The 24,313-nt window shown below is 34.5% G+C and overlaps 2 protein-coding genes across 6 annotated transcripts in view; one reads left to right on the forward strand and one right to left on the reverse strand.

The window, feature by feature from the left end:
- The window catches only part of nolo (ADAMTS-like no long nerve cord), a 232,257-nt gene that overhangs the window by 162,498 nt on the left and 45,446 nt on the right, over positions 1 to 24,313 (forward strand). For 4 of the 5 annotated variants that reach the window (XM_013309804.1, XM_013309807.1, XM_013309822.1 and 1 more), the window contains 4 exons: positions 6,050 to 6,148; positions 13,810 to 13,953; positions 22,322 to 22,504; positions 23,968 to 24,024. In XM_013309804.1, coding sequence (XP_013165258.1) covers positions 6,050 to 6,148; positions 13,810 to 13,953; positions 22,322 to 22,504; positions 23,968 to 24,024 — 483 coding nt within the window. The remainder of the gene's footprint in view (positions 1 to 6,049; positions 6,149 to 13,809; positions 13,954 to 22,321; positions 22,505 to 23,967; positions 24,025 to 24,313) is intronic. The other variant, XM_013309815.1, reaches the window with a different exon arrangement.
- On the reverse strand, positions 1,047 to 3,475 carry LOC106116108 (UPF0769 protein C21orf59 homolog). The gene is made up of 4 exons (XM_013309852.1): positions 3,192 to 3,475; positions 2,297 to 2,467; positions 1,625 to 1,868; positions 1,047 to 1,347 (listed from the first exon to the last, which is right to left on the reverse strand). The coding sequence occupies exons 1-4, from the start codon at positions 3,396 to 3,398 to the stop codon at positions 1,091 to 1,093; spliced, it is 879 nt and encodes a 292-aa protein (XP_013165306.1). The 5' UTR covers positions 3,399 to 3,475; the 3' UTR covers positions 1,047 to 1,090.

Raw genomic sequence — 24,313 nt, forward strand, 5'->3', positions numbered from 1 at the left:
GCATGAAATATTAAAAACATAAGTTACATAGCACGAAATCAAATTTTCGAAGCGCCTACTTTTTTACAAGAGCAAAATTCCACAAAAGCATTAATTCTGCTCAAGGCCGAACGTCGGCATACATCGTTATTAGTACTGCATGATCAATGACTAACGCTCCGGCGCCATCTGACACACGGCCACAGCGATTTTACGAGGAATAATGCCTTTATTTGGCGAATGATAAGATACATATGCCTTTAATTAAGATATACTAAAGAAAGATTTAAATTCAGCAGGCGCCTGAAACTTTAACGAAAAACTTAACCTAAAAATTTAACATTTATTTAAAGATATAATATAGCAGAAATACTATTATAATGCATTTATATATAACTAGCTATCGCCCGCGACTCCGTAGCCTATGTGTTCTTTCAGACTACGTTCTACATCTATGCCAAATTTCAACGAAATCCGTTGAGCTGTTCCGGAGATACTTTCAAACAAACATCCATCCATCTATCTAAACATTCACATTTATAATATTAGTTAGATTTACATGTTAAAATGATATTAAATATATATAAATAAAATCTCCTTAATCAAACAAAATGACTGTGTGTATCAAAAATCCTAAATCACTGAAGTCATGCATCATTCTTACGATTTCTTTCATGTGTTCTTTTATCCCGCGTTATCCATCATTTTCTGAGACTGCCAAAAATCCATATGGATTCGTTATTAAGCTTTGATTTTAACATCTTGATCGTCCACGTGAAAGCATTAAGGGTTTATCGAAATAATCCATTACTTATTTATTCAGAGGGCCTATCACGGATATTCGTGACAATATTGTCGTAACATTATCTACAAAATTTAGTAACGCCAACAAATTTTTGTTGATATTTCGGAGGCGCGTGTCGCAAATATTCGTGGTAGGCTCTTGATATCCTAAAATCGCATCACAAAATAAAGCAAACTTACTATCCTCACTCAATGAGTCGCTTAGTCTAGCTTTGGTGGAGAAACTAGAAATTTTAGATAAACAAAAACTACACGCATTATTTGTACCACATTTATTTCAGTAAAACCTCCTAATCATCAAGGTACATTAATTCTTCATACCAGGCCTCCAAGCAATATTATCCAAACCATGGAACTGTCTCTTAAGATTCTTTCCATCGGCCCATTTTGAGTTCAAGTAGCTATCGTCATCATCCTGCTCCAATTTCTTCCATTCCTCTTGCTTTCTGTACGCGTGCAGCATCAACTGCTTTCTCTCTTCTTCACTCATCACCGGTTCCCTTCCTGGCGCACCTTCAGAGGTAGAGCATAGCTTGACCGTCACTTTGGTCTTGTCATTTTTACCTTAAAGAGGATAAGGTAATTAACAAAACTAATATTCGATAACGCAGCACTACTAAAAACCCACAGGGTTTAAGCGTACCCGCTGGTCGTTACTTAGTTATAATTATCAAAAGACTTCTTTGACTGTTGTCAAAAAAAAGTGACAATATATGAAAAGAAATCAAACACAAACATATGAAAAGACCAAATTACTCCGTTAAGAAAGAAGATCCTTTAAATCTTCGTTAAAGTTTTTTTACTTTTGCAATTTATTACGTTTACAATGTTATAAAATTACCTAAATGATCGCTTAATTTATTCCCACTGATTAACTTCTTCCCACAAGCCCACAAGCATGCTCTTGATGGGTCAATAACTTCATTAGCTGCGTGGGTTCCAGTTAGATCTTCGACATTATCCAGTTCCATTCTCACAGGATCGTGGGGTGGTAGACCAGCTGGGAACACGATTTTAGTGGCACCCCGAAGCTCATCGAGTGCTCTTGCCACATCTTTTTGTGTGAGACACTGACGTAAATCTACCTGTGAATTGAATAATATTTTTACATGTTAATATACGACCTCACAAATAAAAACTCTTAACAGAAATGGATTTTACAATCGTACGGCTAACCCAATAAGCTACTACTGGAAAAAGTGAAATTAACAAGGACACTACGATTAAAAGGACGTTGAATTCGTTTCTATTATGACATTTACGATTCTAGCATAAAAATCATATAATTTGTGTACAAGACGTAATTGTACAGTCAGCTGCAAAAATATCTGTACATTTATTAAGCTTCAACAATTAGTATACTCTTTCGGTTCTTTAAATATGCATACAGGCATCCGTCTATATGCTTCTAACTATGATTACATGTCATAAAAGAATTCATGCATACGTATTTTTGAAACCGAAGACCTATACAAGTGTTGAAGTGTATGCATATTAATGCAGCTGACTGTACCCGCTTTTTGCTTATCATCTCTTTGGCTGTATCCATAGCTTTCTTGAGCACTTGTTGCAAATGAGTGGGCGGAGCAAAGCCACAGCGCCGACCCATTTCATCCTTTTGTACGATGTAATCTTGCGGCGCGCACTTCTTAGCCCAAGGATCTTCCAGTTTCAGTTCTTTTATCTGCAACATTGTATGCTGTAATTGGTTTCTGGTCTTTCCTACGTATTTGAATATGTGCTATATATTTCCTGACTGTTTTGACTACAGAAACAAATAATTGTTATATGTATTTTTTTAAGCTAAATAAAGATAATAAGATAGAAATATTATTCTAAACTAATGATGCAACCCCATGGTCACTTTAAAAAAAAAACCATCAAGTCGATACATCCTCATACTATTATAATTACCGTGGTCTAGGAGCAAAATCTCTGTATGAAACATATCGTCATCTCTGTCGTTATCTTTGACAAAACAGAGATATAACAATATATTTTAAACGAAGATTTTGGTGTCAGAAACTCATGGTTAGAGTAGTTGAGTGTAGCGGTATTTAATTAGTTTACCATGGGTTTCTGAAGAGCGTCGGTGGCTCAGGGGTCAAGCACTTGTGAAAGAAAACATCGTGATGCAACCTGCACATATCTGAGAAGAAATTCAAAGATATGTGTGAAGTCAACCAAACCGCACTGGGCCAGCGTGGTTGACAATGGCCTAATCACCCTTAACTTAGGGTAGGCTCCGATCCCCAAGGTGGGGACGTATAGTGAGCTGATGATGATGGGTTTCTGAGCCCAACATTTCTGTATAAAACATATCGTCATCCCATATGTCATATGACATTACATTTGACAAAACAGACATAACAATTCCGTACTTCCTCCAAGATAATATACATACATACCTGTTCTTCAGTCAATCCTTGCATTTCTAATGGCTGGAAAGTTCCATGTTTCTGAAGTTCTTCCATTTCATAACAAATACGAGTCACTTTTAATCTACCATTGAAAATTGCGGTGATATCCTTCACTACATCATCCACGGTCTTATCGACGTTAGTGTCGTAAAGAAATTGATTATCATTACCACGTTTAACAAGTAAAATCACCATTTTACTGATTTACGATCAGTCTTGCAAACGAAAAGATTCCGTTATTGACTAAACAATGGTTGCTATACATAAAAATAGACCGTATCCATAGCAACGCAACGTTTCCATTTGCCAATTTTTTTCTTTTCTTATAAAGGTAACCAAAAAGTTTTTCCTCGATTTTTAAATTAGTCGATTTTTGTTTTTGACTATAAATTCTTCTTAATTTAACATCCTACTTGTTTTTTCGCTTATCTACTTAAGGCTGAAGTCTATTAAATTTTCGCAAAGGGATTACTTTTTAATACGGGCTTAAAGCAATCTATTGAAGAAGTAAATATAATATTTCAGGAACAGTAACGATACTTTGCTCAACTTAGCTACAATGGGGTTTGGTCCAAGTAAAAAATTATTTTTTTCATTAAAAAGGTTACATAGTTTATTTCTTCATTTTTCATTGACAGCTCGAGTAATTCCTCTTTACTGTTAGGAAGAAACTCCGACACTGTGACGGTGCATCGCCGCAACACTAGCCTTGTTAAAATATGTCGTTTATGCTACCTCAGTAATCAATCTGACACTTATTTTTGCGCCATTCGCGCCAAAGGATTCCAACTGATAATGTCTAAAACTACAAAGTATGAGTTTCATTAACTAACTATAACTATAACTAGCGACTTGACGGTGGTTAAATCTACACTTGATATAAGAATACAACACACAAATGGCCCTAAGGAACAGATCGTGCAGGGACTTGTGAAAATCGGTGAAGTCCCGTACTGCTCCTGGCTCCATGTCCACAGGAGTTAGCAATTGACCAAAAAAAGGAACTCCCTATTTTAATAAGGAATACGTGCAAAAAACGAGTACAGGCCAAAACTTTGTAGAAGTCATTTGTTAAAAACGTATACTTGTGCAAATAATTGCAACATTTCAACGCTAGTTAAATTAACTATATAATTAACTATAACCACTCAACTTTGGGTGGTTACGCTAAACGTTACTTAGCGGTGTCGGATAAGCAGGGTTAGATAAAATGCATTCGCTTCGAGGCGATTCCATAGCGAACTTCAAAAATGTATAGAACTGACAATAACTTTCGATAAGTCACGTGACTGTCGCGTGTCAATTCCATAATTTTTTTTAAATTCGTGATGGAATAGCTTCGAAGCGAATGCACTTTGTCTAACCCCGGCAATCACTATATTTAATTTCCATTGTAAAGAGAAGGGATATATAGTTAAACTATGTATATCGCTTGTAATCGCGCATATCTTGTATCTTGCGGCACACGTTCGCGGTTGGGTCGCGGCCACATTATTCGGCCCACTGAATATCTCCCGCTACATTAGATAAAGGCCTGTACACGTTAGTTATGCTCGCCTGGTACCGAGGGTCCGTAAAATTTTTTAACTGCATTATATCTCGCAAGCAAAACTTTGCCCCGGATTATGTGAAATCTTTATTTAGCTTAAAACTTTTCTTTATGACGGATATGGAAGCGTCTTTTAATATAATTTGCATTTGTGATTTACCTTTTCATAAATATTGCTTAGAACAGAAAATATTGCGAGTCGTTTTTCGTCATGTTTTTTTTTAATTAAAATCTCAAATAATGGTGATGGTCTGGTACCTAGGCAAGTGTCTAGCTTACGCATAAACCGGCCAAAAATCGTTTATTTCATAAAACCAAATGTTTGGTACCCCTTTATGGTATCGGGGGCAAAATCTTCGAAAATACGAGTTAGACTCGCTAAAACCTCCTCGGTGGCCAACCTCAAACGCAATTGAATAGGGTTCCTAGATCTGAGAGGAATGCAGTGGAAACATGTTTGTTACCCCTGATAACTAATTCCTAATTATAAGAAGAGAATCCAACACTGTGCCGGTGTACTGGCGCAACACTAGCTTTGTTAAAATGTTTATGTCCCCTCACTAATCAATCTGACACTTGATTTGGTAATAAAAGCACGCCATTCGCGCCAAAGGATTCTAATAATGTCTAAAGCTAATTAAAAAGTATAAAATAGTAAACTGTATTCCATTTGTATATTCAAAACCCTTGTTTAACAGATCAATTAGTACACACTCGTGGATTCCAAGGCAATTTAAAAAGCGACATACTCAGAGCCAGCACTGCGAGTGACAGGTTTATTAAGAGAGTTTATTAAGCGAATTTTAATATCAACAATGTCTCTTGTTTCATTGCACGACTTTAATTGCTGTATTCAGTATGTAAAATATAACAAACTTAAAATTGTATAATGTTAAAGATTTTAAACTGATGTTATCAACACAATTATATACTTTCTTGTCTATTACCTTCTTTTTATGTTACTAAAATTATAAATGCGAATGTTTAGATGGATGCTTGGTAGAAGGTATCTCCTGATCGGCTCAATAGATCTCGATGAAATTTGGTATAGATATAGAACATAGTCTGGAAGAATATATAGACTACAAATTACTTTATTTAATTCGCAGACGAAGTCTAAAAGAAGGGGGATGTCAGGTACATAGAAATAAATATTTTGGTTTATAAAAATGTTGTCTAAAGTGGGTAGACAATAACAACACCTCCAGTGCATTAAAACATATTATATAACATTTAAACATAATATACAGGTTGCTTATATGACGATTTCTTAGTAATATTATTTTTATTGTTGCAGATACCCGGCCACTGCGCGCATCGGCACGGTCATGATGTATCAACAGAGACGCCAGAACTTGCCGAGGTCCGGCACGATAATGCAACACATCATGGAAAGGTATCTATAAGTTTTAGTGATTTTTGAAGATCTACTCTCACAGGCTTCTGTATAAAGTGAAAGCAATAACTTTCCAGGAAATAAACGTACTTCTTTTATATTTAGAGATGTTAAACTATGAATTCTGGAGTAAATTTAAATGCAATAAAATAAGTGCACTCATGTAGATATTTCACAGTATTTTTAATACATATAAGTACGTAATTGTAGAGCATTGGTGACGCATTTAAACGTTTAACCAGACCGGACTGAAAGCTACATATTCAGGTTCAAACCCCGCCAATTACCAATCGGCTTTTCTATTTTAGAAATACCATATGTACATCTATCAGAGAGATGTAAAGCAACTTGCGTGAAGTTAATTCAATGTGTGAAGTTAATCCATCCAGGGTTGACTATGGCCTCATTATCATCATCATGATCATTATCAGCTCACTATACGTCCCCACCGAGGGGCTCGAAGCCTACCCTAAGATAGGGGTGATTAGGCCATAGTGAACCACGCTGGCCAAGTGTGGGTTGGTTGACTTTACACATATCTTTAAATTTCTTCTCTGATATGTGCAGGTTGCATCACAATGTTTTCCTTCACCGTAAGAACGTCGGATAAATGTACATATGTAAATACAAAAACACATTGGTACATGACGGGATTCGAACCCAGGACCTACAGATTAGAAGTCAAGTGCTTTAACCCCTGAGCCACCGACGCTCAAGTCATCTTGAATCGGATAGGCACTAACACATTGGCTTTGACTCTGAAAACATATGTAAACTGATGACTGACATAATTATATTTATGAACATAATTATATTTATTGACATTATTTATGAATGTTTCGATCATTTCAATAAAGGTCGTGTAAATCATTATAAGTGACATGCAATCAACACGTTAATTGTTCAAAATTAATTATACGAGTACAGATAAATAAAGATCAGATATAATTTAGTTTAAATTGTAATTTGCAAACAAATCGTAATGGTTTTATAATTAATTATTACTGTGGTTTCCATTGATAAATTTGTCGTCTACGCGTACACGTGTTTGAAGGCTTGAGTTACACTAAATTAGGGGTGACTAGTACTTAGTAAAGCTGAGGTAGATTGGGGTCAAATGCTAGTTTGTTTAGTGTCCTATTATGTAGAGTAAGTTGTCTTGTGTAGTTATTTTTATTGCAATTAGAATCCCTTAACTTGTTACCTAATGTTAGGAAAAAAAATCCGATACAGTGCCGGTGTACTGGCACAATGCTATCCTTTCTAAAATGTCGACGTTTATGTCCCCTCACTAATCATTCTGACACTTGACTTTGTAATGAAAGCACGTCATTCGCGCCAAAGGATTCTAACTAATAATGTCTGAAACTAAGTATAGTAATCGTACTATAAGTAGTTATATATCCTTTGCCATAATACGCAGTAATTTAACGTAATTCTTTCGTTCCACGTTATGTAACTGCTCCTGACATATTGTTATCTCGTTTCGCTAGAGGGCGCTCGTGAAATTGACTGAAAAAAACCTTTTGTCGTTTCATTTCAGCGGCGTCTGAAGTAGAGTTTGTTTTATCAAAAGCAATGTTGTGTGAAACATCGAAATGTTACAGAATAGCAATTCCATTTATTACTTTATCGTAGCTTATTTTTATTGTATTTCTATGTAAATAGGTTTCTATAATCTTGCTTGTGGTTTAGGATCTACGCCTACTGGGTCACAGGAGTTTTGTTGTTGAGTTACAATTACTGTGGTTATATATTAATCTATCGGTAACCCTTCGTCGGCACAGAATTTTGAAAAAGTAGCCTATGGTATGCCCGCGTACAGACGCTACCTTCCTGTTAAAGACCCATCAAAATCGGTCCAGTCGTTCCGGAGATTACCCGGAACAAACGCGGCATTACGGGCAGACGTACAAAAAGACAAAAAAGTTTTTCACACTTAGAACAAATTTAAAAATACTAATATTAGTAAAAAAACAACGCGATAATATTGTAATTAATTACACTATTTCTTCAAATTGAATCTTGGTTTTTGTAAACATAAATAAATAATAAAAAAAAAGTTTCTGTGAATTCGTAAACTATGCGATGTCTGCACAAACCTATTGTGATAAAAACCTATTCAAATATGTTTCACTTTAAACTTTATGACTTCGAGTGACAATACTGAAAGCAAAAAAATGCGTATCAGAGGATACGGTTGACAAATTGAAGTTTACGATACCCCCGGGACGGTTTGCATGTGCTATTGTGACTACGTGCTGATTGAGTCTTAAAATATAAGCGGTAGCGATTTTGAAATGAATAACATAAAAATCTCTAAAGTAAATACTTACCCTACGTTAATACCAACGTAACTTCCTTTTTTCCTAGTCATTTATTTATTTGGTAGCTCCCAAACAACTATCTTACTAATATAAACGCGAATGCTTACATGGATGGATGTTTGTTTGGAGGTATCTCCTGAATGGGTCAACGGATCTCTCTGAAATTTAGCATAGATTTAGAACATAGTGTTGAAGAACACACAGGCTTATTTTTATTATTTAATAACGCGCGACGGAGTCGCAGGAGACTGCTAGTACCATTATAAAAGTTAAAAAATAGGAAATACGAAAAAAAAGATAGTCTATTTTTTACTCCTTAAACAAATGTCGTAATTCTTTAAACAATAATTATATATATAATAATTAGGTTTCTTAATTTAATAAGGTCTTTAATGTACCATAAAGCTCTTTATCTTTTTATTGTGACACAAATCTCGCTTAACAGAAATATATCAATGTAAATCAGTTTGTAACTTGTACCATACACCAAGCATCGATATCTTTTGGTTTGAATGTAAATTCAAATAGTTGTTAACGCAAATCCGATTTTTGTAACGATTTTGTTTAGTGCTAATAGTGTTGTTTGATACAGCTTTTTAGGTACTATGATTCACAATAAAACAATTATTGAACACTAGCAATCGCCCTCGACTTCGTCGGGATTAAAAAAGTAGCCTATAACATGCTTGCGTACATCAGCTACTTTACCATTCAAGTCCCGTCAAAATCGGTCCAGCCATTCCGAAGATTATCCTAAACAAACGCGGCTTTTCGCACAGACACACTGCATACAAAAATATGACCGACAGATATATACACGCGTACGAAATATGAAACATGTTTTTTAAAAATACATACAGACAGTCTAATTTTACTATTATGTACAGATTTGTATTTGCGAATATATAACAAAACCTATAGACAAGTTTTGTTGGTACTTTGGCAGGAAGTTCTGAAAATGCTAGGAAAAATTTTTGCCGTAAAAAATTATAAGGCGCTATACAAACTGAAGTTAGAAGTGACTAGGTCATAGGACATATTCAACCGTTGATCCAGTGCGGATTGGTATAAACATCTTTGGATATCTTCGTAGCTGGTTCCTTCCGCTTCAAATGGTACATAAATTTTCAAAGCTTTACTAGCTCTACAGTCTTATATGACAGTGTAACACAAACCTCTAGGCTATCAGTTATGGTTTGAACGTAAATACAACCGAAGGCTTAGCAATATATCAGAGAAGATTTCTCAAACGGTATTAAGTTACAATGTATAATGGTTTTCAGTATATTGATGTGATCGCTTTGTCAATATCGTTTTACTTGGATTAACAATTGTGGACGTCGTGGACAGAGTCGCGAGCGCTAGCTAGTTTTTTTTTTATAGGAGAAGAAGGCAAACGAGCAACGAATCGCCTAATATTATTTGATCCGACGCTCATGGACATCCGCAACGCCAGAGGAACCGCAGATGCGTTGCCGGCCTTTAAGGAAAATGTACGCTCTTTTCTTGAAGCCCCCTAAGTCGTAATGTTTGGAAATACTGCTGAGGAAAGGGTGTGGTTTTCTATAAAAATACTAGCTGTCGCCCGCGACTTCGTTCGCGCGGGATTAAAAATACATGTTCGCCGATTCTCAGACTTACTCAACATGCTCACAAAATTTCATGAGAATCGATCAAGCCGTTTCAGAGGAGTATGGGAACGAAAATTGTGACACGAGAATTTTATATATAAGACTAGCTGTCGCCCACGTCTCCATCCGCGCGGGATTAAAAATAGATGTTGTCCGATTCACAGACCTACTCAATATGCTCACAAAATTTCATGAGAATCGATCAAGCCGTTTCAGAGGAGTATGGGAACGAAAATTGTGACACGAGAATTTTATATATAAGATGATAGGATAATTATGTTTTAGTAACTTTTGTTTAAACAGTGTTAAACGTAAACAACATTATTATGTTGTTATTAGCTCGAAACTCTTCAGGTAACGATTTTGAGCTATAAATCAAGTTGAAGTGTTGAACAATGTTGTTAGAAATTCTTCAGAACATGTTTGTGTTAACCGAAAACTTTGGAATACATTGAATTTTCAAGTTAATTTAAGGATTCTTAATTTATAATACTAACGAGTTATTCGGTAACCATGCGAATATTCAATAAATGTATATTTGATTTTATTTTAGCATTTTATATTAAACTAGGCTTAGCCAGCGACTCCGTCTGCGCGTGATTAAAAACAAATTTAAGTTACCTAAATGTTCTCACGAGATCCATTAAGCCGTATAGATAGCCTACATCCATGCATCTAAACTTACACATTTATATTACTCCTAGGTGTCGCCAGCGACTCCGTCCGCGCAGGATTAAAAATTGTCCGATTCTCTGACCTACTCAATATACTCACAAAATTTCATGAGAATCGGTCAAGCAGTTTCGGAGGAGTATGGGAACGAAAATTGTGACACGAGAATTTCATATATAAGAAGAAATGAAATCAAAACGTAATAAAAGTCTTAAGTCTTTCTGTAAAAATCCGAAAAATGTTTCATACCTAATTATAGCAATATTTTTATTTATTTAGCATACAATATACAAAGATATGTATGAAGTCAACCAACCCGCACTGGGCCAGCGTGGTTGACTAAGGCCTAGTCACCCTTAACTTGGGGTAGGCTCCGAGCCCCAGAATTGGGACGCATAGTGAGCTGATGATGATACCATGTTCATTTAACTGTTTTAAAAAATATATATTAATATCATAAAAAATTGTATAGCTAAACATACATAACAACATAATAAAATCATCAAAAGTTCTCATACATCTTACCCGAAGCAATACATGAAGCATATATAAGTATATGTTTCTAATTTGTTTCTCTTTGTCGTTACTTATTCACATGTAAATTGAATTTACCGACTTGTTATTATCTCTTTTACTTTACAACATTGAAATCTTTTGAGAACACTCTGTTATGTTTCGACTTTGTTAGCTAATTTTAATATTGATTAAGGTTTGTCTTTTGAATATGAAACAAATGAAGTAAGAAATAATTTCTTTGTTTCTCAATTGCGATAATCTTACTTATATTATAAATGCGAATGTTTAGATGGATGGATGTTTAAAGGTATCTCCAGAACAGCTGTATGGATTTTGATGAAATTTGGCATAGATGTAGAACACAGTCTGGAAGAACACATAGGCTACTAATTAATTTTTTCTTAATTCCGCACGAACGGAGTCGCGAGCAACAGCTTGTCAATTCATATTTATAACATTTCAAATTAGTCACCAATTGTGGTAACAATGAATTATCGTAAATCATCATCATCACCTCACTATAATCCCCACCGATGAACTCGGAGCCTACCCTAAGTTAGGTGTGACTAGGCCATAGTCAACCACGCTGACCCAGTGGATGTTTTCCTTCACCGTAAGAACGTCGGATAAATGTACACATGTAAATCTGAAATAGAAAAACATTGGTACATGGCGGGATTCGAACCCAGGACCTACAGACTGCAAGTCAAGTATTTGACCCCTGAGCCACCGACGCTCCGTATATCGTAAATACTATAACGGAAATGTTTCTTTTCAGAAACTTTCGTTTAGTCTTAGTAAAGTCTTGTTTATTCTTGTAATCACAAAGTAAACTAATTGTCCGTAAAACCCAGAAGACTTTAGTCAATTAGTTGGCCTTTAAGCTACACGTGTGATTACTAGAACGGGTTTATCTTTCAGTTGTTACTAAAGGTGTGTTTTAGCACTGTTTCACAGTCGAATGTTTTTTTTTTAAATTCTTAATTGGTAATCCCTAAATAATTAAGCAGTTCAAAATGAATCTAGATAAAAAGAAAAATTAGAAGTGCAGTGAATAAGTGAATATGTCTTAAACCTACTAGTAATTCGATGATATTAAAGTTGATATACTTATCCAAAATTCGTTTCACAAAATAAAAGAAAAAACATTTTATACAGGGTGTTGAGAAATCCCTTGTCTTTAGTAGACATATTTCCCGAACATCCTGTAGACATACTTTACTACATACAATTTACATCTTACTAATCTTAGTAATATTATAAATGCAAAATGTTTACATGGATGGATGTTTGAAGGTATCTCCAGAACGGCTCACAGATTTTTATAGAATTTGGCACACACGAAGAAGATATAGAACACATAGGCTACTTATCATTTTTTTTAATTCCGCGCGGACGGAGTCGCGGTTGACAGCTACTATAAGATAATAACATACACGTGTACAAACAATTACCAATGGAACAAAAAACAAAAGAATATAAAAGATATCTAAGACAAACATTAATAAAACATGTGAAATACGCTCGTTGTGTTTGCGAACAGAGCAATTTAAAACAGGAAACGAAGTACTGGGTGTGCAGTGTACCTTAATTGCTCAAAGAGTACAAAACAGTCCATTCTCAGAGCGCAGTCACGTTCTGTGAAAACATAGAGATATATGTCACCGGAAAATCGAGTATCATCCCGTTTGTGATTTGCCTAGACGTCACAAATACAAGCCGAATTGTTTATCGAACTTTATTCACAAAGTGACAAATGTCACGATATTGTATCAAACCTGTCACAATTATTTATTGGTTGCATTAAAAATGACATCTAATAAATTATCACTATTACAAAGTGTCAAATTATAATCGAAAAATGACACGTTAATTTGTGAATTTCTTTGTTTGGTACATAACTTCGTTTGATATGCAATTTACCAAGTAATTTATTTTATTTATTTCTAGGTATATTACCAATGGACTGAGTACATTATTTGTCGATGACATATGCAATAGCATTATATTTATATTCAGAAAGTTCCGTGTAACGAAGAGCGAGTACGGAAGAGATTTCGGGCACGTACCGGTTTTGCATACGGCTGACCGGAATATGTAATTGTACCGATTTAATGCCGAATCGATAACATCCTTATCGGTTTTGATGCTCAATTTCCACGATTTATTTATACTTTGTTTATAAAGTTTGTGAATAGAATTTCTTCTTCTATTTTTGTATACTCCAATAGAAATTATACACGTCTAGTATCTTTCGATGCTATAATAATTTGATTATCATTCTTTCATTTTGAAATGTGTTTTTTATTTATTTACTACGCCGTACGTCGCCTTATTCGTACTATCACGGTCACTGCGGCATAGGCGATGTTACGGCGTAGTAGGTGCTCGTGCGTAACTTCAGCTACGGCGTAGCTGCTCCTCATCATCGTAACTTTTGCTACGACGTAGCTGTATCTACAGCGTATCTATTACTACTGTGTACTTTTAATAATACTATTTATTTCTTTCCCAGGATCGCGGTGGCTGGTCTCAATGGAGTGAATGGTCTCTCTGCTCGCGGACATGTGATGGCGGCGTATCCCGGCAGCTGCGGACGTGCGCATCTCCAGCAGGCTGTCGTGGAGAGCCAGTGCGGTACAAGATATGTAACATGCAGGTAAATAACTTAATAGGGGATATTAGTGTTTAAGGATCCGTAAAAACAATGAGATTGTATTCTGCTATAAGTTAAAAGGCTGCTGATGCTTCTAACTTTAAATAGACAGGGATATGTACATCCCTGTCAAATTCATCTCCACGTCGTTTTTAAAAAAAATTATGTTTGTTGTTTTAAAAATAGCCTTTTTAAAAGTTAATATACTTAGTATAAATCATGTAAATGGAAAGTGCGTATATTCAAAATGTCAAAGGTTTTTGATATGAGTAATCTCGTGAGTGAGGAAAAACTTTTAATCGTTAGTGTAGTGGGCGTTACGTAGGCTTACGTAAAATCACTTACCAATGGTTAAAAGATATTAAAACGTTTGTAGTATACATTATCATTTAAAAAAATAGGCAATAGTTATTCGAGATATTTTATCTTCTGACAAATCTTCATATTAACGTGCACTTATCTCGCAAAATACAAATAGTAATTACAATATCTATAGACTGATAGAAACTGTTGATGAAAATCCTATTTTATAGCAAACTAGCTGTCGCCCGCGACTCTGTTTTCTCGAAATTAAAAAAAAAGCATAATTGGTAGCCTATGTGTATGCCAAATTTCATCGAGATCTGTTCAGCCATCCCTCAAATTCCCTTCCAACAAAGACAACACATATCATTACGAATATCACGGCAGTAGAATTAAAGGGTAATATTGTCTTTTTAACCTTACTAATATTATGAATACGAAGGTTTAGATAGATGGATGTTTGTTTTAAGGTATCTCCAGAACGGCTCAACGGATCTCGCTAAAATTTGACATAGAACAAATAGGCTGCTAATTATGTTTTTTTTTTAATTCCGCATAGACGGAGTCACGGGCAAATGCTAGTATCTTATAATACTATGGTATTGTACAATAAAACCAATGAAAACTATAAAATGCATTATTAATTTTGTCCTGCAGTATACAGTTATAATAGTTTAAGTGAACTTTGAACTCAGCTGCTCTTTGTCTTGCAGTTTATTAAATTCAACCAACTTCGTAGCTAATGGTCGGAGTTAACTTAGGCGGTGATTCTGCATAATTTATACGGCTTATTGAATATAATTCAATTAATCGATCTAAATCAGTACAGTAAGGTAACTTTTCTAAAAAACACACATACCATCTCGATGGTTGGCAATCCACAACCGTTTGCGCGAAACTTTTTGCCTCGCACAACAGCGTTGTGGAATGGTCTGTCCTCGGCGGTATGTCCAAACCTCTACGACTTAGGGTCCTTCAAGAAGCGAGCTTATCACTATCTCAAAGGCCGGCAATCTACGATTCCTCTGGTATTGCTGATGTCCATGGGCGTAGTTGAACACCTCGGAGTTCCCGCTGCTCGTATGCCCCCTTCTGTAATAAAAAAAAAAAAAAACATTTAACATCAAAATTAATATAAATTTATTTTCGTTATTAATGAAGGATTATTGTTTGTGAATGTTTGAATCAAAGACTATTTTAAACCAGACAATATTTATATATTAAATTATTCATAATTCAGGTTAAAACTAGAAACAGTTATGCATGAGAGAATCCTTTGTTGAATTAATACATAATTATATAAAAACTAACTGTCGCCGCGACTCCGTCCGCGCGGAGTTAAGTAAAAACTTTTATATACATTTCATCAATATCCGTCAAGCCGTATGAGATACGTTCAAACATCCATCCATCCATTCAAACATTCGCATTTATAATATTAGTAAGATGTAAGATTGTTACAAATATATTTATATCGAATTACACCATAAATAGAATAATACTATTATCTCGCTTTTTTCAAAGATAATAAGACACACTTCTCTTAACTTACCGTAGGTTTCTGAGGCTAAAATCCCCGTTTAACACGTAATATTTTTTTTAATTATCTCTGTTTTGTAAAAGATAATGGGAGAGTTAAGGATATGTTTTATATAAAGATTTTGGTCTCAGAATGAAACAGTTAGATAATACAAATAGCATCTATTTATTGGAGATGCATCCGATATAACTTAGTTGTTAAGTTCACAACTTAGTTGTCAACTCGATTTATTGTATTGAAAATCCTTCAATATTCAAAGTTCTTCTACCCCTCTAGTTTGTCTTGTTGCAATTCAAAGATGAGAGACTATGGAATTAAATGTAACTTTAGAAAGTAATGCTGCATAGATTTTCTTTTCAATATCTTTGAAGAGTAAATCAAAGTTTTGAAACTATAAAAAGATTGAGAATGTTATAAATGCGAGTGTTTGGATGGATGGATGTTAGTTTGAAGATATCTCAAAAACGGATGTATGGATCTCGCTGAAATTTGGCATAGATGTAGAACAGTCTTTCCCAAAGTGGGCGATAACGCCCCCTTGTGAGCGCTGCAGGTCTCAAGATGCGGGTTATAGTAAAAGTTTCGTTTAGAATTCACCGTTAATATACATATGTAGGTCACAATAATTAATTAATTTTATTTGAAGTTATAGTGATTTTTAAATATGTGAAAATATGGGGGCCCTAAAAAAAACTTATTCTCAAAGTAGGGCAGTAGACAAAATAAGTTTGGGAACCACTGATGTAGAATATAGTCTGTTATAACAGATAGGCTATTAAACAAGTTTTTTTAAAGACTGCACGGGTGAATGCGACTTCTATTTTTACTTTATAAAAGTCGACTGTTTTTGTAGCAACATATTAATAACTGAAAACTTGAATTATGGACAGTTTTTTTTTGCTACCCCTCTGGGTAGCGGGCATTATGTTGAGGGAGTATTACGCAAGTAACGTTGTTATTGATATGTGTACGCAAATTCTTACTTGAAACAAATTGTAACTTAGTACTTACTCTGAATATATCGTTTAAGTAATACATCAAAGTTCTACGAGCTATGCAAGGTGCGTACAAACTCCGCTTTCAAGCTAACATCAATTAATAAGTTACCTGAATAGTTAAGTAACAATCGCAGTACCAGTTTACTGTTAATCTTAAGTTAAAGTTACTCAGAACTCGATGTCGTCCGCGACTTTGTCCGCGCAGAATGAAAAAATCTTAATTGATAGCCTATGTGTTCTACCAGACTATGTTTTACATCTATGCAAAATTTCTCCGAGGTCCGTGCAGCTGTTCTGGAGATACCTTCAAACTAACATCCATCCATCTAAACATTCACATTTATAATATTAGTAAGATATAGTAAGAGTAAGATTTTAATTTGACTTAAAATCTAGTCATAATAACATATGTTACCTACAAACATTTTTATACCTTTGTACATTTAAATATTTATTCCGTAGTCGTTATTAAAACATTAGACTGTAATAAAACTTTAGTATAATTTTCTAAGGAAACCAAAGAAGGTAGAAAGGAAGAAAAAATATTTTTTTTTGTCAAGGTTTTTAGGTAACAAAACCTAAAAACGTTGACAAGTAAAATATTTTCCCTTTTTTGTAATGATTTTTTTTTACTTGCTATATAACTTTAGCTGACACCGAGCTCCTCGGTGGGGACTGATGATGATGATGATGATATAACTTTACATTATTAAGAAAAAATTGACATTAGAAGTCTTTTTTTCCAATTTCACTAACTGAAAATTACATTTTTATAGTTCCAAACAGTTTGTCATTTCAGTCGATTTGTTCTCTCGAGCGATTTGACGTCGCGTCGAGCAAATTTGAAAAGCGGAAAATTAATATTTACACAATTTTGTAGATATTGTGAAAAGCTTTCGAACACAGCGATAAAAAGCTTTTACAAATTCTACTCCAAATAGACTTTAATTATACGATATTACATTGAATTTTATTCTTTATTATATTAATAATGTTTAGATTATGTTCGTGACCTAAAAGGGTCGAAAGAGATTCAATTTTTTATCATTAATAGTATTTAGAAAAGTTAAAATAAAATCTAGCTTCGAACTAACTAGCTACGTTTATTATTTTTGATTTTTTCTACTCAATTTAGTTTATAGACAATAAAATAAAAATCACTATTTAACAATAAGAATAATAAATCGACATCAAAAATTTATGGCCACTGGATTCGACGAAATAAGTATACGACCTCTGCCCAAACCTGGCTACCTTTAACCGACAGAATGTGTTCTAAAATAAACTATATTTTATCTGCATAAAGAAATATCAAAGATAAGCAATTGTTTTATATTTCTATACAACACTGAAAAGTTACGTAAACAAATCTCTACTTATAACTCATCTAACAGTTGACTTCAGTAAAGTTGCAACCGCCTTCACCGCGCCGCATGATTAATAGTGCCGAGATGTCGACAAAGTCATCTTCGATACGTTATTGGATGTATATCAAACCGTAGAGTAACGACCCACAACTTTAGAGAACAGTATGAATTTTAAAATATTATATTTTACTTACAATGTGTCCACATTGATCGTAGACTGGATTTTAATGTTGTAAAATGGTTGAGCTAGTGACTAGATTCTACTGGATGTCAGATTTTCAGTCAATTTAGTGACTAAATATAGTCAAGATCTTATCAAGACTATGGGAGTCACTAAAATTAGCAGATTTGTTAAAACTAAATAACAGAAACCCTAAACATGTAATTATTTTCAAAAACATCGTTTCTCGATAAGTTTTAAACTATTAATTAATAACATCGCTATGAAAATCTAATACATTTTCATTACTTTATAGAAATTACTAGCTGCTGTATTAAAAATAGATGTTGGCCGATTCTCAGATCTACTCAATATGCTAACAAATTTCATGAGAATCTGTCAAGCCGTTTCGGAGGAGTATGGGAACGAAAAAAACAAGAGAATTTTATATATAAGATAAGATACATCTACAAAAAAAAAATATCTATTAAATAATAGTCATTATGAGTTTCTATTTGCGTTATGTAAGCACAAAAAAAAACTGTAATAAATAGTTGAACATATGTGAGCAACCAATACACATCGGTGTAATTGAGGTCTAGCTCTATATAACTTGGGAACTGTAGACTTGTTACAGCGAGAATTGCTCCACATTTCATCACTGGAACTCCGATAGTTTGACTTGTACTCAACAAGCGACTACGATTTGATTAAATTAAAATGAACATATAACCACTAGTTTCAACTGACGTAAAAACTCGTACAACTGATGTAATATAATTAGAAAACTAGAGATAACGTAAGGATTTTTTATATGTTTTTCAACAGTGGAAACTCAGGTTAAAACATGATATAGACGAAAAGATAGTTTGATGTTCTCTATTTTTTTTTCAATTGAAATATAGTAAGGTGAATTATGAGCTTCGGTGGCTCTGTGGTTAAGCACTTGACTCGCAATCTGCAGGTCCTGGGTTCGAATCCCGCCATGTACCAATGTGTTTTTCGATATCCGATTTACATATGTACATTTATCCGACGTTTTTACGGTGAAGGAAAACATCGTGATGCAACCTGCACGTACCTGAGAAGTAATTCAAAGATATGTGTGTGTAGTGTTGTAGGTCTCGAGCGTACACGTCATAAGTATATGCCGGAGAGAGGGGGAGTCAGTCGATGTCAGACATTTGGAGCGTCAACACGTGTTGGTACGTGAACGTGCCAAATATAACGCAACGAATGCTACAGTATGGATTGATGTTTGTTAGAAATTATCTCCAGTACGGTTGCATGGATCTCGTTGCAATTTGACATAGATGTTAAACATAGTCTGATAAAACACATACGCTACTAATTGTGTTGTACTGTAATGTTACGCGGAGTTACGGGCAACAACTAGTAGTACTATAAAAAAACTTTGAAGAAATATAGAGCAAAAATTATTCCAATAATATATCCATATTGTTTAACATAGTATTAAATTCAATGAAAAAAATATATTCTAATACAAAAGACATAAAATTATAAGAATAGCTTATTTGAAAAAATGAGGGTATTTTTATAAAATAATACTCACAGAGGGTACTGTTATAAAAATCATCAAAGAAACAAAACACGGACCCAATCAGATTTAAAAGCGTCGGCAGTCAATAAGGCGAGCAAATAACATTTCTTATTGTCATTCGCCTTGCGATCGAAGACTCCCTTACCCCCGGTGTCCCCTCCCCTCGCCGTCTTTTCTCCCTACAATTTACTTGGAATAATGCTTTCTCAGCGTCCTTTCAATAGAATACAGAGAAAAGAATAACTGATTCCTCATTAATCTTTCATATTTAGGTCTGACATTGTCTTGGAACTATCACAATAAAGTTTTTATACTTATACTTGTAAACTATATGTCGCTCGCGACTGCGTCTGTGCAGAAAAACAAAACTTGCTTAGTAGCCTATGTGTTCTTCAAGACTATATGCTACATTGATGCCAAATTTCAGCGAGATCCATGCAGCCGTTCGTGAGATAACTTCTTACAAACATCCATCCAAACATTCGCATTTATAAATAACTAGCTGTAGCTCGCGAATCCGTTCGCGCGGAATTAAAAAACCATAATTAACAGCCTATTTGTTCTTCCAGACTATATTCTACTTGTATGTCAAGTTTCATCGCGATCCATTCAGCCGTTCTGGAGATACGTTCAAACATCCAAACCTTCGCATTTATAAATAATTTTTTCCTTTGATAAATAATGAATTTCCATTCCTTTAATTATAATTATTAAAAAGTATTTCAGTATAAACGTTACTTTACTTAACACTTTCAATGCCAATACGTTTTAATATGAATGTGAACTTATCGGCCGTGGAATTAAACGTGTTAATATTCCAACTATTATCTAAATTACAATACATTTACATCCTAACTTTACATACATGTGTAGGATGAACTTATATAATTAAGAAACCGACACATTCCTATTATTAATGAGTATATTAATCTCATGTTATTTAATTACGATCCTAAATGAAAGCAGCTAAATCTAGTGCAATTATTGTATGTATGTATCTAGTACATACGATTTACTTATTATTTCATGTTTATAAGACATATTAGCTGTTAACTGCGACTCTGTTCGCGTGGAAATAAAAACTTAATTAGTAGCCTATTCGTTCTATGTTCTACATATATGCCAAATTTCAACGTGATTCATTGACACCTTCAAACAAACATCCATCCATCTAAACATTCGCATCAGTAATATTGAGAGCTGCAATTATATTAAGACATTTGTATATTTTTTTGGAATAAACTAAGTAGTTTTATGCAATAGTACGTAATTTCTGTGCATCCTCTCCTCCGTCGATTAAAGATAGGCAACGCATATGCAATTGCGTATGTCTATGGGCAACGGTCACTTCGCTATTTCAGGTGGCCGCTCGCTCGTTTGCCACCTTATGATATAAAAAATATAAATAAAAAAAAAACATTGTAAACGGAGCGTCGGTGGCTCAGGGATCAAGCACTGGACTTGCAATCTGTAGGTCCTGGGTTCGAATCCTGGCATATACCAATGTGTTTTTCCATTTCCGATTTACATATGTATATTATCGGACGTTTTTACGGTGAAGGAAAACATCGTGATGCAACCTGCACATATCTGAGAAGAAATTCAAAGATATGTGTGAAGCCAACCAACCCTCACTTGGCCAGCGTGGTTGACTATGGCCTAGTCACCCTTAACTTAGGGTAGGCTTCGAGCCCCTCGGTGGGGACGTATAGTGAGCTGATGATGATGATGTAACTGTTAATACGAATCATAATTTTGAATTGTTAAACCTTATTTAAAATACTAGGTCGTTATTACTTTCAATTGAGTTAAAAATAATTTAATTTAAATAAGAAAATTAACTAAAATAAAATTCAATAACTCAGTTAAACGCCTGCCAAAAAAATCTCAAACTTGTCCTAGATTTGACGCGTATGCAATGCAGTGGGTACTGTTGCCAAACGAAATTGGCTGCGAAGCGGCCAAGTCGTTTTGAAACAATCTTACTAGACTGTAACTTTGAAATGCACTCTATTTAAGGAATTAGATGGAAAAAAATCTTATTGTCCCGTTTTAGTAAATCTGAAATTCTATTTTCATTTTCATCATCAATTTACTATACATATGTCCCCACTGAGGCACTCGGAGCCTACCCTAAGTCACGGGTAACTAGGCCATAGTCAACCACATTGACCCAGTGCGGGTTGACTTCACACATATCTTAGAATTACTTGTCGGATATGTGCAGCATCACGATGTTTTCTTTCACCGTAAGAACGTCGGATAAATTTACATATGTAAATCGGAAATCGAAAAACACATTGACAACACAAAAAATCGCGGTCGAAGGCGCGGGCAACAGCTAGTATTTTTCATATTTTTTTTTTACTTTTTACAACCAGTCATATATCACCAAAGAGTTTGAATATGTGAATTTTATTAATATACATTTTCCTTTCGCAGCCGTGTCGCGGCAACATGTCTCTTCTAGAAGAGGATGTGTGGAGGGAGCAGCAGTGTAGCGCTCACGACAACACGCCATATGGAGGAGAGCTGTTCCATTGGAGGGCGCATAGAGATGACGCAGAACCATGCGCGCTGACCTGCCGCGGCACACCACAACATTCCGGACAGAGTCCTGAGCCGGTTGGTTATATTTTTCATGTTATATTTTCATGTACATATACTTAAAATTATCTTGAATTTGGACTGTAAATGATTCAATTTTCAAATTAGAATATTTAAAAATCTTTAACCGTGGGTTTCTGATACCAAAATCTCCCTTTCAAACATGTTGTTTATCTCTGATTTGTTGACGATATGTTTTATACAGGAATTTAAGTCTCGGAAACCCACGATAATTGTACTAAAGTTATATATTTAATAGTGTCTTGTTACTGCTTAGTTTACATTCAATAGTCTCAAGTTCTCGTCATTGGTAGAATCGTTCTCTGACTTAGTTAATGCTTAACCACCTCAAGTTAGATCTAAGTTATATCGAATAACATCAAAATCCTACGAAGTAGTTAAATAATTAATTATAAATACGTATAAAATCATATCATATACATTTAAATTTGTGTATAAATTCTCTTTGTAAAAAAAATTACAGACTAACAAAAAGATAAAAAGATATCAAAAACTAATTTAGTCTCGAAATGCAAAGTTAAAACTTTGTAAAAACAACCTTAAAGCACTTCTGTATTCATTAGTATTTTTACTATAAAATAAACTTTGAATTCAGTGCTAGAAGAAAAAGTTTTCGAACCGTCTATTTCTTTTACAATTTTCGCTTCGAGTGGCGCTCGATGGAAAGTCAGTTAAATGCTATAATTAATTGCCCTCACTTTTTCTCTCTAAAGCTTCACTTTGAATTACAACGCCTAATGTTTATTGTGGAGAAACATTCAGTATTATTTTCTTTATTTTAGACATTACTAGCTATCGCCCGCGACTCCGTCCGCGCGGGATTAAAAATGGATGTTGGCCGATTCTCAGACCTACTCAGGCTCTCAGGCTTGAGAATCGGTCAAGCCGTTTCGGAGGAGTATGGGAACGTAAATTGTGACACGAGAATTTTATATATAAGATTAGTTAGAATAATTTAGGGCGAATGGCGCACTTTCGTGACCAACTCACGTGTCAGATTGATTAGACATAAACTTTGAAAAGGCTAGTGTTGCTCCGATACACCGGCACAGTGTCGGATTTTCTTCCTAACATTTATTACTAAAAAAAATTTACTTGACTTGTATACATTGTAAATGTAAAAAATGTTTCAATTTACTAAAGCGTGTCCCAAGTATAGGGCTTTTTATTATTAAAATAATTATTCAAAAATATGCTGTGATAGCTAAGAATCAGCGTGAAAAAAAGGGTTTTTACGTTTTATTATATTAAGTACAAAAAAGAGTGCAGATCCGTATTATTAGTGGTAGAGTCTAGAAAGAGATGATTGCGTGAAAGTTGACAAGATTTAAGTGAGATTGATAGAAGACAGATCGACCTGGTGTACGAAAACCTGGTATTTCCCAACCTGGTATGAGTTATGTAGACACTCTACTCTCTCGAAAGTCTTACGAAAGTAATGCCAACTTTTTAATATTCAGGAACCGGAAAGAATTAGAATATCTTTAATTGTTGGCAACACATCTCGAGTTCCATTGGTGAGTGTTCAAGAGCATCTGTGATTGGTTGCTATTACCGTAGGTTTTGACTACAGTGACACTTTATAAACATATTGTCATCCTTTACTTACTCGTTAATAAAACAGAGACAGTGATATGTGTCATTAAGTGTAACGTTAGTCGAAATCTATCCAATATGTTTTGCACTGGTGTCTATTAATGGGAAATCCTAATGTTTTTTTTAATTATTTTTAATCAATTTCATTATTTGACTATCCAAAAAATCTTACTAACTGTATATAAATAAGGAGAAGAAAGCGAATAGAAA

The sequence above is a fragment of the Papilio xuthus genome, unplaced genomic scaffold (assembly GCF_000836235.2).
Source record: "Papilio xuthus unplaced genomic scaffold, Pxut_1.1 DF829660.1, whole genome shotgun sequence".
Lineage (NCBI taxonomy): Eukaryota > Metazoa > Arthropoda > Insecta > Lepidoptera > Papilionidae > Papilio > Papilio xuthus.